At 35.2% G+C, this 14449-nt stretch overlaps 1 protein-coding gene across 1 annotated transcript in view; it reads right to left on the reverse strand.

Moving 5' to 3' along the window:
- LOC134531998 (importin-5) overlaps window positions 1-14449 on the reverse strand; it is a 57842-nt gene that overhangs the window by 22165 nt on the left and 21228 nt on the right. Inside the window, exons 7-9 of the mRNA XM_063368118.1 lie at window positions 11960-12171; window positions 5592-5714; window positions 2212-2320 (exon numbers count right to left, since the gene is read on the reverse strand). Of these exons, the coding sequence (XP_063224188.1) occupies window positions 2212-2320; window positions 5592-5714; window positions 11960-12171 (444 nt within the window). The remainder of the gene's footprint in view (window positions 1-2211; window positions 2321-5591; window positions 5715-11959; window positions 12172-14449) is intronic.

Below are 14449 nucleotides of genomic sequence, written 5' to 3' on the forward strand. Positions count from 1 at the left end.
GTAATGAAATTGTACTGTATTTTGTGGATAGACAATTTAATAAGTGTAATTTTATTTGATAACACCAGTTATACTCTTTTATTATAAATTACAGCATTACTCTATGCTTGTGCATAAAATCTCTGTGGAAACTTGTATGTTAAATACTCTTCGCAATTAAATGTTAGTTTTAAAACAAGAGCAGGGAAAAAGGAATGAAAGAGATTATTAAGAACATTGAGTTTTGAAAGATACACTGAATTTAGAAGGCTGAAAAGGACTGTCATTTTTAATGTGATACTAATATATTTTATTAATTAAAGTCCTACACCGAATTCAAAGAAATATCTACGGATCAAGATTTCATGCTAATAGAGCAGGGATAAATTAACAGCAAACTTCCCAAGAGGGGTTTATTACTTATAATGGTAAAATAGCAGTTTGGTGAATGTTTGTATGAACTTCTCAGTGGCCTCTTAACTGAGCTGGGAGAAAAAAGTGGTAAATATGTAGTGTTGCGGTATTTGCGAAAAAAATATATGTTAAAAATCAGAAAATACTTTTATTATATGCTCCTTAACTTCCTCTTTTCATTAAACCCGGCGGAGATAAGAAATTCCAAATACTTTAGGAGATATCGCAGTTTTTATTTTGCAATAAAAGACCTGTGCAATCATTCGAACGCCACAATTTTTTTTTTTTGCCGTGTGTTGGTGAATGCCTAATTAATTAAAATGGTCGATTAGGTCAGGTCAGTTACATTATAAATACTTTAAAAATAAACAACCATTAAAATTAATTCACATTATTTTTAATGTCCCCTTAGTTTGAAAGTATTTATAATGTAACTGACCTGACCAAACAAACCGGGACAAAGGATGAACAGTAGGAACTCACATATATATTTTTTTTACTTATTACTTGCGCAACAATAAAAAAATATATAAATAAATAAAAATTGAAATGTTAAAAACTCTACTAAGTTAGAGGCGGGTACAATTCCTTTGCCATTAATAGAAAATGATGTAGTCGTTCACCTACGTTACGAAAAAAAATAATTCACACTTGTAAACAAGAAACAATTGTGAAAGCCGCATGAATGCACAGTTATTGTGTTGAAAATATAAAAAATCGATATCTCCCAAAGTATTTGGAATTTCTTATCTCCGCCGGGTTAAATGAAAAGAAGTTAAGGAGCATATAATAAAAGTATTTTTGGATTTTTTTAACATTTTTTTTGCAAATACCGCTACACTACATACAGTTCCGGTCAAAAGTTTAAGACCACTGTGTAAAATAATAAAATAGCAAATAAAACCTAAAGTTTTGACGAGAAATGTATTAATTTTTTTTAAATATTCTTTTACATATAAGTAAAGAATACCTACAGCTGCGACGATAGGCTATGTTTAGTTTAGGTGTTATTAATTTGTAAGATTTTCTTGTAACTACAAAATTACCACATTTTCGACATACAAAAATTTTTGTGTCCTATACTGTTAAAGTTACATCTACGTGGAATTTTTTGTATTCATAGAAAAGTGTGGTTGTCAGTTTGGTTGAATAAAAAAATCTGAAAAAAAAAAATCTGAAAAAAAATCTCAAGAAAAGCCGGGCACATTTATTGAAAAAAAATTATTAAAAAAGAGCAATCTTTTACATGATTTTTAAAAATTCATAACTTAACTATTGAGTAAGCTACAGAAGCCTGCTTTCTTCCTGCACATAGTTCATCTTCTGCTCAAGATAAACTACGTGTAGGAAGAAAGCAGGCTTCTGTACCTTACTCGATAGTTAAGTTATGAATTTTTAAAAATCATGTTATAAAGTGCTCTTTTTATAATATTTTTTTTTCTCAATAAATGTTCCCGGCTTTTCTTTGGATATTTTTTTGGATTTTTTTTATTTAACCAAACTGACAACTACACTTTTCTATGAAAAAAAAAATTCCCCGTAGACGTAACTTTAACAGTATAGGACACAAAAATTTTTGTATGTCGCAAAATGTGGTAATTTTGTAGTTACAAGAAAATCTTTAAAAATTAATAACACCTAAACTAAACATAGCCTATCATCGCAGATGTAGGTATTCTTTACTTATATGTATAAGAATATTTCATAAAAATTTAATATATATCTTGGCAAAACTTTAGGTTCTATATGCTATTTTATTATTTTACACAGTGGTCTTAAACTTTTGACCGGTACTGTATTTACCAAAAAAGTGCTTACTTGGTCCTGGAGGAAGTTGAGCACGCCCTCCATGATCTGGGGCAGCATGGACTCCATCTGCTTGTGGCAGCCTTCGCCCACGGCCGACAAGGCCATCAGAGCCGCGTGCCTTTGGGACAACATGAACAACAGCTAGAGACCGGCGGGTCAGGACAACACTGAGATACCACCAACAAGCACATCAAACAAACTAATCAGCATTACAAAAACATTCAACACAACATTCAACACAAAATTAACACAATGAATTCTCTCTTACACCTACGTTCAACACAGCATACAAAAACATTCCCCCCCCCCCCCCCCCCCCTGAAACAGGATACACTAATACATCCAAATGCATATCATACACACAGAGATTTTCTCATCAATATTATTAATATTTTACAACACAGACAAATTTAAGTCACATAAGAAATATTTATTGATTAATATAATTCTGAGATACTGATTTTTTATTCTTACTCATTTACAAAATGTAGGTACTTAGTGAGAATACCTAGAGACATTTAATACCATAGAATTAGATTGTTTCTAGTCACTCATTCACATTAAGTCGTAGCATTAGTTACATACTATCCGTATTCAACCGAAAATAATGCGACCCCAAAATTTGTTTGATTATGAGTTTATGAAAAAGACTTTTATGGATTGTAAATCGTAATTCAAGTACATAACACTTGAAAATTATTGAAATGATTAAATTTTGTCTATATGTATTTATTTACTTTCATTGGTAGAGCGAGTTACATGATCAATTACGAAACACCAAGCCATAGTTAGAAAAAATATTAATTTATTTTTGGACTAGTTAAAGTAGAAGCAGGGGGGTGAGTTCAGAAAGAAAAGAAAGTAGTGATGTATGGTGGTCGGCTGGGAGGGTGTAAGAGGGGGTGAGGGGACGCTTCCACAGCAGCCATAGTGAAGAAAAGCAGGAAGAACTCTCTCCATCATACTGCATCTCTCATCCCTCAGGCCTGTGCAGGGGTTCAGGAAGCCCTGGACCAAAGTGGCTTAAGTGATGCCATTTACAGGCAGAGCGTGTAGTTTTACAACTAAGTTGGAAGTTCAGGAGGTGATAATTAACAGCAGTCTAAAGTAGCAAAAGTGACACATTAAGAGGCAGGGCCTGTAGATTTTTGACCCAGCTGTTTCCCAATGGCAAGATACAAGTTTGTGATTCTAATGCGACTCCCACTTTAAGTTTCCACAGTTGTGGTATAAAACCATAGTGTTATATTTAGGTAACTAAGGTGTGTATATTGATGTAGATTTAATCCCCGTGTTCTTCAGCAACACTGTTTGGCAGTTCTACCATAGCAATGTTTTCTCTCAGCAGATTCCTCATCATAGGAAGATAGTAGAGCAAGGTTTGACCCAGGAGAAAGGTAGACAATCCTCTGCATTCTACAAAGGACCTGTGCCCTGGGCACACCACGAAGTGTGCATTGCGGCTTAAAGGTTTTAAAAGTTAGCGGCTTAAAGGTTTAAAAGGTTAGTTTTCTGAAATTTTACCTAAGCAGAAACTTGGGAGTCTGCTGCTATTGGAATATCAATTTAAATATTGTTAACTGAATGATTATCTTATTGTATTAGAAATTTTTTTTAAGTACATTTTTAGGTTAATTTATATCTTTAAAAAACTAATATTTAATTTAATTAATATGGTAGTTGTTTTGTTTAGTTATGGGGTCACTTCAAGTAAAAGTTTTTGCTTGGATTTACTTACCTTACTCTGCAAGCGGCCCTTAGCGCCAGGCATTCAATTATTTTTAATTTCTTTTTTGTATACCTATCACTTGTAGTTTTGAATTCACCTCGTTATAAAGAAACCTCACTACAGTAAACCCTCTTAAAACGAACTCCTTTATAACAAAATCCTCATTATAACGAATCAGTTGTTTGGTCCCACCAAAACGCCATACAACCCTATGTATTTGTACCTCAAAATAACGAAGTATTTTTTTCATATTTCCATCAGAAACCCCCGCTACAGCGAAAGCACAATTAAAAATTTTCAAAAAACTTCCTTATAATTTTCATATTTATACAATTTGCTTCTTTAATATTACGTTTCGGTAAACAAACACAAATATTCCTGCATCTTATAATATTGGCTGACTTTGACCATAGAACTATTGACGTACTGAAATGCACTTCGAAGCTAACACATTGCACCACCACTAGCGGGAAAAAAAATTCACTTCGATTAATCGATGTTCCGAACTTCGCCAAGAAAATTTGTCACAAATCCCACCTACAAAAGTTACATCTTTTCTGTGAAAATACGTATTCGTTCGTTTGTTGTCATGAATGCCGATATTTATTTTAGATTCTGTGGAAGTTTTACTTATCTAAAATTTGCAGGAGTCAAAATGTTGTTTTCTAATTGTGGTAAAATACATTCTACTTAGAGTATTTTATTGTCTGGAGGTTAGCTTTGATAAATTACTTTTGATTACATACAAATTAGGTTCAGTTTGGACAAAACCATATGCGATGAATACGACTAATTTTATCTTCTTTCGGTGCGATAATTATTTTTTGTTTACAATAATATATTTAAAAAAAGAAGGCAATATATTTAGTGTATTTTGTTGTTTGAAGGTTAGCTTTGATGAATTACTTTTGTTTATATACGAATTAGGTTATGGATGCACAAAACCATGTGCGATGATTACAACACATTTTAACTTCATTCGGTGCTATAATTATTTTTTGTTTACAATAATGGATTAAAAAAAATGCAATATATTTTACCACAAAATTAAAAATTCTGTAACTTATGGTGTTGGTTAGCGAGGAAAAAAGTTTGTCTTAGTAAAAAAAAATTATACAGGCTTGCATAGTTGTCACTTTGATGCAAAATAAAGTATTTCTACATTTCATTTACGGTCAAAGTTTTTGCTTAGGTTTACTTACCTTACTCTGCAAGCGGCCCTTAGCATCATGTATTCAATTCTTTTTAATTTATTTTTGTATACATATCACTTGTAGTTTTGAATTCACCTCGTTATAAAGAAACATCACTATAACAAACACACCCGAAATCAGTCCCTTCAAGTTTGTTATACTGAGGTTTTACTGTATAACAAACACACCCAAAATCAGTCCCTTCAAGTTTGTTATACTGAGGTTTTACCGTATGTGTGTGTGTGTGTGTGTGTGTGTGTGTATATATATATATATATATATATATATATATATATATATATATATATATATATATATATATATATATATATATATATATATATATATATATATATATATATATATTAATTTTTAAGTAAATTTGGTTTCATCACTGTTGACCATATAATCTCTCCTCCACAGATTAAAGAACGTCCACTGTACTTCAACAGCCAAAACTCGCTCACCTCATCTTCCAGTCGGTGCTGCCCAGCATGGCAGGGATGTTGCGCTCGATGTGGGGTATCATGGTCTTGCCGCCGAGACCGCAAGCCAGCCGATCCAGGGCAGACTCCGCCACCACCGCATTGCTGGAAAAACACCCGTCACAAAGCTGCACGTCAACCAGATTTTTTGCAAGGGCACTTCAGAACGTGACCACCAGAATATGCAATCTAAAATACTGTGTGTGATGTGTCGGGACAAGATTGAATGTGAAGTGCGATAAACTAAATACACAAGAACAGTGTCGTAAGTACCTAGTTATTTTAGTTATTTTGGGTTAGTATTAGAAATATAAAAATTAGGGATGGGCCGGTCGAATCCTCGAATCCCACCGAATCTCTAGTATTCGAAGGATTCGAAATTCGAGGGAAAAGATTCGGGATTCGAGGAAAAATATTGATGTAAATGTAGTACTTTAAAAACTTAAATGCTTACAATTTACTTGGCCTGTTTATGTTTTCCTTGGAACACATCATATTGAGGTACAGTAGAACCTCCTTAATACGTGATGGTCAGGACCGAGATAATCACGGACTAGCGATTAATAGCCCGGAAGTCTTGTCAAGCTTCTTAGACAACGGCGTGCAGCTGGGTTAAGGCCGTTCACAGTAAGGGGTGGCCGTCTTCGAATTAGTGTCTCGGCTTAAAAAAATACAGCACTGCCTAGCCATTAGTTCAAGGTCATTTACAACAGCTGAAGAGAGAAAGATAAGATCGTGCTGACCTTGCACCATCCCCCCTCCCCCTCCTACAGCCGAATGCCAGCCAGACACGTCACTCGCCAGGCGTCACTCGCCAGGCGCCTGCCCTGCGTTGGCCGGTGGAAACAAACAAAGGGAGATGGGAAGCAGAAGTCAGGACATCCCCCTCAAGTTTAAAGAGTGACAAATGTGACAGCTGAAAGGGGGGCGACACAAAGGGTCGGTAGCGTTGCAGAGTTTGGTGGCCCACGCGATGGCTTGTAGTGTTTGCCGGCCGCAGGCCCGCGTGATGTTAATTTTAAGCGCTGACAATTTCTACTTATTTTTTTTCTTCTCTTTAAAACCGTCCCGGATTATCCGATTCCCGAATTAATGCATCACGGATTAACGAGGTTCTACTGTATTGTACTTTTAATTAGTTATTATATATTGTTATTATATAAAAAAAATTATGAAGTATGTACTGATTTGGGAAACTTACTTTATATTCATGAACATGGATGCATTGTCGAAACATTGGCATTAAATAAGGCATAAATCACATATGTATTCTCAGAATATGCTAAAAAATAAAATAAAGCACATAATAAAATATAACAAATAAAACAAAGGATCTAGACTAAATATGAATCTTGTTTTTTTTTTTTTTTAAATAACTTTACCGAGAAATCTGTTACTTAGTAATACAACAATAATGCCAACTTTCATCACAAGTTACGGTTGCACATGTAGTAATAACAATGAAATAATGAATGACAAAAATTAATACATTATACAATTATTATTTTAATCGCAATTCAATTATAAATATTCTGATACACGTTCTATTTATGAATTTTTTTAGGACCAAGTTTGGTTTGTGTAGACTACCAATGTTAAAATATGTATTATCTGAGAATTCCATGATGGCCAACCAATGAATTTGTTAGCCAATCATTTTGAGCAACATAAAAAACAACTAATATTACCTAATATAAAAAATTTTAATGGGTAAACTAGAGAAATCACCCCGTCACTTTTAACTTCGGGCATATTAATCACTATGCTTTAGTGAGGCTTAATTTTAAAAGACGCACGACAATATTTCTTATGGCCTAAAACCATTGAAGCCAAGATGGCACCTTTCAGTTTCCATTGCGTTTACCTTCATTTGGGACTTTAAACAAATGTCAATTTGGTAACTACAAAATATTGTTCCGTCGGATGTTGAATTTGGTTTTCCGATTTCCGTGGATACATGAATTACTGTACTCATAGATAATGCCTGAATGCCTTAAATCCACAAGTCGGATTCTACAGCAATTGATGAAGTTACCAGATTCTTACGTGATCCTACAGTTAATCCAGAAATAAACATTCTCGAATACTGGAAAACTCAGTCTGCGTGTTCACCCAGGCTACATAAACTGTCTAAAAAATATTTGTGTTCACCACCTGCGACAGTGTTCTCTGAATGTTTATTCAGCACTGCAGGAAACACATGCGACCAAAAACGGAATTGTCTTGATCCAGACCGTGTCAAAATCCTTGGTTTTTTAAATAAAAATTTAAAGGGTTAAATAATTCTGCATAATATTTAATTTTTTCTCTTAACTTATAAAAATTTTATAATTAACCCTTGAGAACTGGATTCGGATTCGAGGGGTGGATTCGAGGTACTGTTTGGGATTCGGATTCGAGAAAAATGGGATTCGAACCATCACTAATAAAAATACTATAACTACAGCAAAACCCCTTATTTACACTTTTCATGGGGACAAAGTAAAAAAGTGTAAAATGCGGGAAAGTGTAAATAAAGGGAAAAGTATAAAAAGGAGTACAGTTTACCTTATTTAGAATTTTTTTTTTTCCTTTTGTTTAATAGCACATACTATAATGCAGGTACAAATACACTAACAACAAATTTTACTTTAGTATATAATCAATTATTAATTTACCGCATATGACAAAAATAAAAAAAAGAATGAAAGCCAAAATGTCCTAACAAAAAAATTTGAAATTTTCTTCTGCTTGCTTTTTTGGCTGTTCAAGGAGATTATTTGCCTCTCCAAATTATAAAAACAGTTGCAACCGGCAGGGTTTATATCAAATACGGGCTACATACACATTGCTCACAGTAAAAATTGAAGAAAAAAAAAAAAGGCCGCAAATTGATGAAAATTTACCGTCAAAAGCGCGCCGTACGCGGAGAAAGGTCATTGTACTCGGTCAGCTGCTGTAACGACGCGGCGGCGCATGCGCACTCTATGCTCCGCCCAGACTCATGACCTGCCATCAGCAGCCAACCAATAGATGCGAGCTTAGCGGAAAAAAATATAAGCTCCACCTCCCGTGTACCAATTTTATCCGGTTATAATACCAGTTTATTGGTATACGCACCAGTTTTCTCGCTGCCGTGACATGTTCAAGTTTACGTTTATCGTGATGTCTTGATACCAATAATTAATTATTTACGATCCCCAGAAATAAATTGTTAGTTTAAAATATATGCGTCAACTGTACAATACTTCCGAAATTATAAAAGACGTATAAAACAGTTACCAAGACTCCGCTCATTTTATCTTGTGAAGTTTATGTCTCGTACCAGTATTTCGGCTAAGTTGTGACATAAATACAGTATCAGAACTTACAAGCAGCCATGTTTGTACATTCGTGATTGTACGTTTTTCCCTCGTGCATTTTTTTTTAGGTTGTCTCCTGCTATAATTACTCGTACTTTTACACGCCTAGGCTTAAATATTACATGTTTAGAAATAAAAGCAACTTTTCATGTTATAAAAAAATATGTATATTTTGCGATTTAAAATGTTCATTGCCTACTAGCTCCACGGTATTTTCTGGCTGTTTATGGTTGTTACGTGACGTAAATAGCGGGATGGATTCGATTTTTGAGACGTAATTCGCAGGAAAGTATTGTATTGGACTATATGGGAACTAAACGGGACCTGAAGAATATAGTGCAAATAACGGGAAAACGTAAATTACGGTAACGTAAATAAGGGGTTTCACTGTATAATTCTGGTATTAAATTGTATTATAAGCATAAGGTGAATAATGAGTAATGTTTCAATAGAGTGTTTCATGTCTTGTGTATCGAACGATGAGTATGCCTGTCGAAGGTTTACAAGCCTTCTATGTCAGTTGGCTAACCAAATGTTATAGTTATGTGTGGTGGTTCAAACAGACTGTTTACTGCAGAGGAAACTACGCATCACAAGGTTAAACAATGACTGAATCCTTGGACTGAACATGAAACAAGTGTGTATATGAAAACGACGAATCACGAGAAAGGGTGGGGAGAGAGTGCGCTCTGCCCCGGCAGAAGGAAGCGGACGGAAAAGGAGTGTGTCGGGAGACTCCCTAGGAGGAGGTCCTAGGATTGGGAATGAGAGCTTTGTCAGAAGGAACAGACTTGTAGAATCTTAAGTTTGTACTTGTAATTTCTATGTATCAAGAAGTGGATGTAAAAAGCTTTGTAGAGTTTAATACTTGTAACGAGCCAAGAATGAAGAATAATAAGAGTTGTCCTGTCTGCAGTATTAAGTTTTTGCTTTTAATCGCTCCGCTGCCCCACATAGCCTCACCTATAAGGAACCAGCTGCTCGGTCACGACAACAGCATGTCAATACCCAATAATAACTAAAAAAAACAAGTTAATAGACCATAATTAGGGACACATCAAAGAAAGTCGATACAACGTAGGTATAACATGAAATTCAAGTTAATACACCATTTGTCACTGAAATGTAACTAAAAACATAAAATAAATCAGAAATTTGAGGGGGGAAAAAGAAAAAAAAGAAAGAAAGAAAAAAGGGATGTAATTTATTTACCGTGTTTTCTCGCATAATCGTCACACATTTAATTCTAAAATCAAGTTTGAAAAGGAGGGGTGCGACGATTAACGATTATGTGGAAAAAAATTATTTTGTTAGGTAAAGTTATTCATGAAAACAAAACCCATTCATGGAAAATACGTTTATTTAAAAAATGAAGTTTAAAAGAGCACGCCAAACAATTTAAATTAATAATTCATGCAACAAAAACATTTCTTCAACAACGTTCGAACTTTGTGACTTATGTCCTTGTGTCCCTTTTGGCATGTCGTATAAACAGTTCGGCAAGATGGCGGGCCGCGGACAGTCTGGTGGTTTGATTTGTATATGGCTATCGTTTCGTTGTCATAGTTGTATTCACTAAATCACTCTTAATATATTTATGGTCCTCCGGAAGAAATTAGTTGAAACAAAGAACAAACTTTAAATAGAAAAACAAAAACTGTGACGTGAACTAACGCTTAACTATTGCTGTAGTACACGCTTGCCACGAAAGAGTGCGGGCCGAAAATGTAGTTAACCTGATAGAGAGTGCGCGTTGCATGCGATCGGCGAGATATTGATAGTCGACTACATGCGCACGCTCTATGCAGACAGCAACATAACCACACACGAATGATGCCAACTAGCGCTGGCTACATGTTTATAAGCGGTACACCGCGGTGACGCAGACAATCAGATTAAGGAAATAACGTTTAAAAACGTTTTTAAAAGAAATTTACACGTCAGACAAATTCGTATTTCCATTAATTAAATAAGTAAGTGGTAATATCCGAAAAATATTAGATTTCTACTTTAAAATACATCGTTTTATCCGGAAAAGATACATACACAAGCGCTCGGCATCTAATAGCGGGACCAAAAACATCATGCAACGTAATGTGAAAGTTTTTTTATCCCAATTTTGACACCTTAAAATATGGGTGCGAAGATTACGAGAGTGCAACGATTATGCGATAAAAGAGGGTAATAACATGGGACTTTGAAATGAACGAAACTCCCTTCTGTTTAGTTTGGAAATTTTGAACTTTACCTAGCACTAAATATTACACTACGTAAATGTCTATCAAAAATATTTGTGGCACAACTAATGCAAGGGAGGTATGAAGTTGAAGTTTGAGAAATTGCCCTGAAATAAAAGAAATAAGGGAAAAAAAAAAAAACAATGTGGCATGTGAGACCAAGCTGTTAAGCCCTGAAACATTAGCTACGCGCACGAGTGTAACTAACACCTAGTCACCTAGCCCAGGGGTCGGCAGACTGCAGCTCACGAGCCACATGCAGCTTTTCCATACTGTCTTACAGTGCTGCCACAGTACAAAAAGAAAAAAAAATCCAAACAAGCCCAAGCGGCACACTCAACGCACGTCTTCATCCCGCCCTGCACTCGCCCAGGTGGAATTTTCGTTTAAATAATTAACTAAATTAAAATAATTAAGGTATTCTGGTTTTATCAGTAAAGCTTTACTAATGACTACCGTATTTTTTTTTACATTGAAGTGTTTTTTTCCTTCATAAGCAACTTTTTTTTAAGACTACGTTGAATTTGTGAATAAAATATGTTGATTTTATCAGGCTTTTTCCATCATTTTAATATCACATGTAGATGTTGGGGCTCTATAAAGGAAACTGGAGAATACCGTATTTACTCGTGTATAGCGCGCCCTCATGTATAGCGCGCACCAACAGTTTTTTTTTCTTTACTTGAGCGAAAAAAGGGCGCGCTATACACGAGTATATACGGTATGTCTCCTCCTACTGGGAAGTGTGGCGACCCCCCGACCTAGCCCAAACCTGTCATTGTCGTCGTCCACCAGCTCGTCGCTGACGCTCCAGTCCGGGTCGTCCTCGATGTCCGTCATCATCTTGAGCACGTGGGGCACCAGGTCGGCGATGTGCTTCGCGCCCACCTTGCGGACCATGGCGGGCGCCGTCTCGGCCAGCGTCACGATCACCTCCAGCCCCAGCTGGCGCCACGAGTCCAGCATTTCCTCGTTGCCCACCACCTGCGGGGTCATCCGGAGATCATTCTTCACGAGGGAGACGGTGAAATGGACTGAGCGTGAGCAGGGCCCGAAGTATCGCGAAAAGGTTTCTATTTCTACACAAACTACTGGTATGTTAAAAATTTGTAACACTGTCTGTGTTTCGTTGATAGATGGTTTTTTTATTTCAAGTTCGTCGCACCAAATGTAGCCGTAATGTGGAAGCAGTGTCCCAAGTGGCCCCATCAAAACGGCAACGGCTTAACTTGCAGATGGCTACGTGACCTTGCCAAAAAATGCAATGGCTTCACTTGCATACGGCTACCGATCGCGCCCAAAAAAAAAAGTAGCCATCATGAAAATACGTTATTGCAGTCTAATAAGCGAGTTTAATATCTACGCTCCTAATTAGACACATTGAAAAGTGACGTGATGATTATGGAGCATTGATGAAATGTATGGACATGGAGTAACTGGAATACCTTGAGAAAACCCACCAGCTACAGCAACATCCACCCAGTTACCAAATTTTGAATAATCTAGATTTGACACTGCTGCAAATTAAAACTGAATCACCTTGATGAAACACAGCTTAACATGCTGCTCAGAAAGAGAGAGCTAAATGGTGTTTTACCCAAGGCACCAGTTATGTACTAAAAAGTAATACCAAATTTAAAAAAAAAAAACATAATGTGAAATTAAATGGATAACTATTACCAGAATAAATAATCATCACACAATCTTTGTTTATAAAAACTGCTATATGACAAAAATTTAGTGCATCATGTCCTTGCAACCCTTTGTGGTTACATTATGCAATTAATATAAATTAGAGATGGACAGGAGCAAAAGCACAAATTATTCACGTATCTTGGTATATATAAAAAAAAAATATTTAATATTAAAATGTGTATATTATTCAGTCTTGCATAAACCATCCGCATTAATAGTCAAAATAATTTTAAGTTAAATAAAAAAAAAGATACACAAGGAAAAGTAATGAATACCACATAATGGAAATAAAAACAAATATATCATGCCATATTCTACTTAAAATTTTGTGAAGTACTAATTCTTCAACATGTTTACTTGTTATTTTGTTACTAACACTTTTGCCACCACTAGAGAAAAAATATTCACTGCCATCTTCAGTTGCGGTATTTTCTTAATGAATAACTCATTTTATGCTTTATAATGTTTTATTATGTGCATCCTATTGAATCATATTCAGTTTTCAGGGCAGAATGCACCCTATTTGAGTAATTTCTTCAAGAATTTCCAAATAAGTGCTGAAACAACACCTGGATCACCATTACCAACATGCCTGAAATGCGAAATTTATAACCCACACGTTTTTATTTCATAACATTTACCATAAAGATAACATCACTTTTGAATCGTATTCTCATGTTCAGTAATTTACTTTTGATCATACATGACCAACTGCAAAAAAACTAGTGGTGCACCGATGCGGATACCCATGAATCGTAATCGGCGATTATGGGTACTTACCGATTAATCGTAATCGGCGATTATCTTACAGATTACTTTGCCGATTATCTACGTCCCGGCGTAATTAAGTAGGTTTTTACCGTGTAATATTTTGTTACACATTTTAGGACGAAATACGGTAATTTTTGTATATATGTATTACCAAATTCATCTAACCCCGTCATATCAAGATTACAGATATTTCGTTAAGTTTAATAAATCTCATTGCCTCTAACAATAAAAAATACATTTTTCCTACACGTTTATTTACGTTTCGTCTTTTGTTCTGTCTTTTGTTTAGTGGCCTTGTACATTACCTATAGCCAGAGACGTAAAATAGATGGCACGCAATCAAAATACCACAAGCAGTTGCAGTGGATTCTATGAGAATAGATCTTTTCGAGTCGTAGTAGCGATTCAAAATCGTGGTCCCGATATCTTTCAGAGTTTACACTGCGTTTTACAAACTCGTTATGGGCGTCTTTGGTAACATTATCCGTTGTGTTATTTGTATGTGACGTGAAAAGTGAAAAAGTATTTATAATTTTATACATTCAGTCAACATTAATAAAATCACATGTGCTAGAATTGGTTTTGAGCCATTTTTATATAATTATAGTAAAATGGCGACTAGGGAGAAAAAAAGTGAAGTGTGGAAACATTTTTCTATAAACTCAAGTGAACAAAATATAGCAACATGTTTACATTGTTAAACGGTAATTTCTCGATGCAACCTTATGTGATAGTCGATAATAATGTTAGTTTCCGCAACAAAAACTTACCCATTGTAAATTACAATTATTAGACT

This window comes from Bacillus rossius, chromosome 5, assembly GCF_032445375.1.
Source record: "Bacillus rossius redtenbacheri isolate Brsri chromosome 5, Brsri_v3, whole genome shotgun sequence".
Classification (NCBI taxonomy): domain Eukaryota; kingdom Metazoa; phylum Arthropoda; class Insecta; order Phasmatodea; family Bacillidae; genus Bacillus; species Bacillus rossius.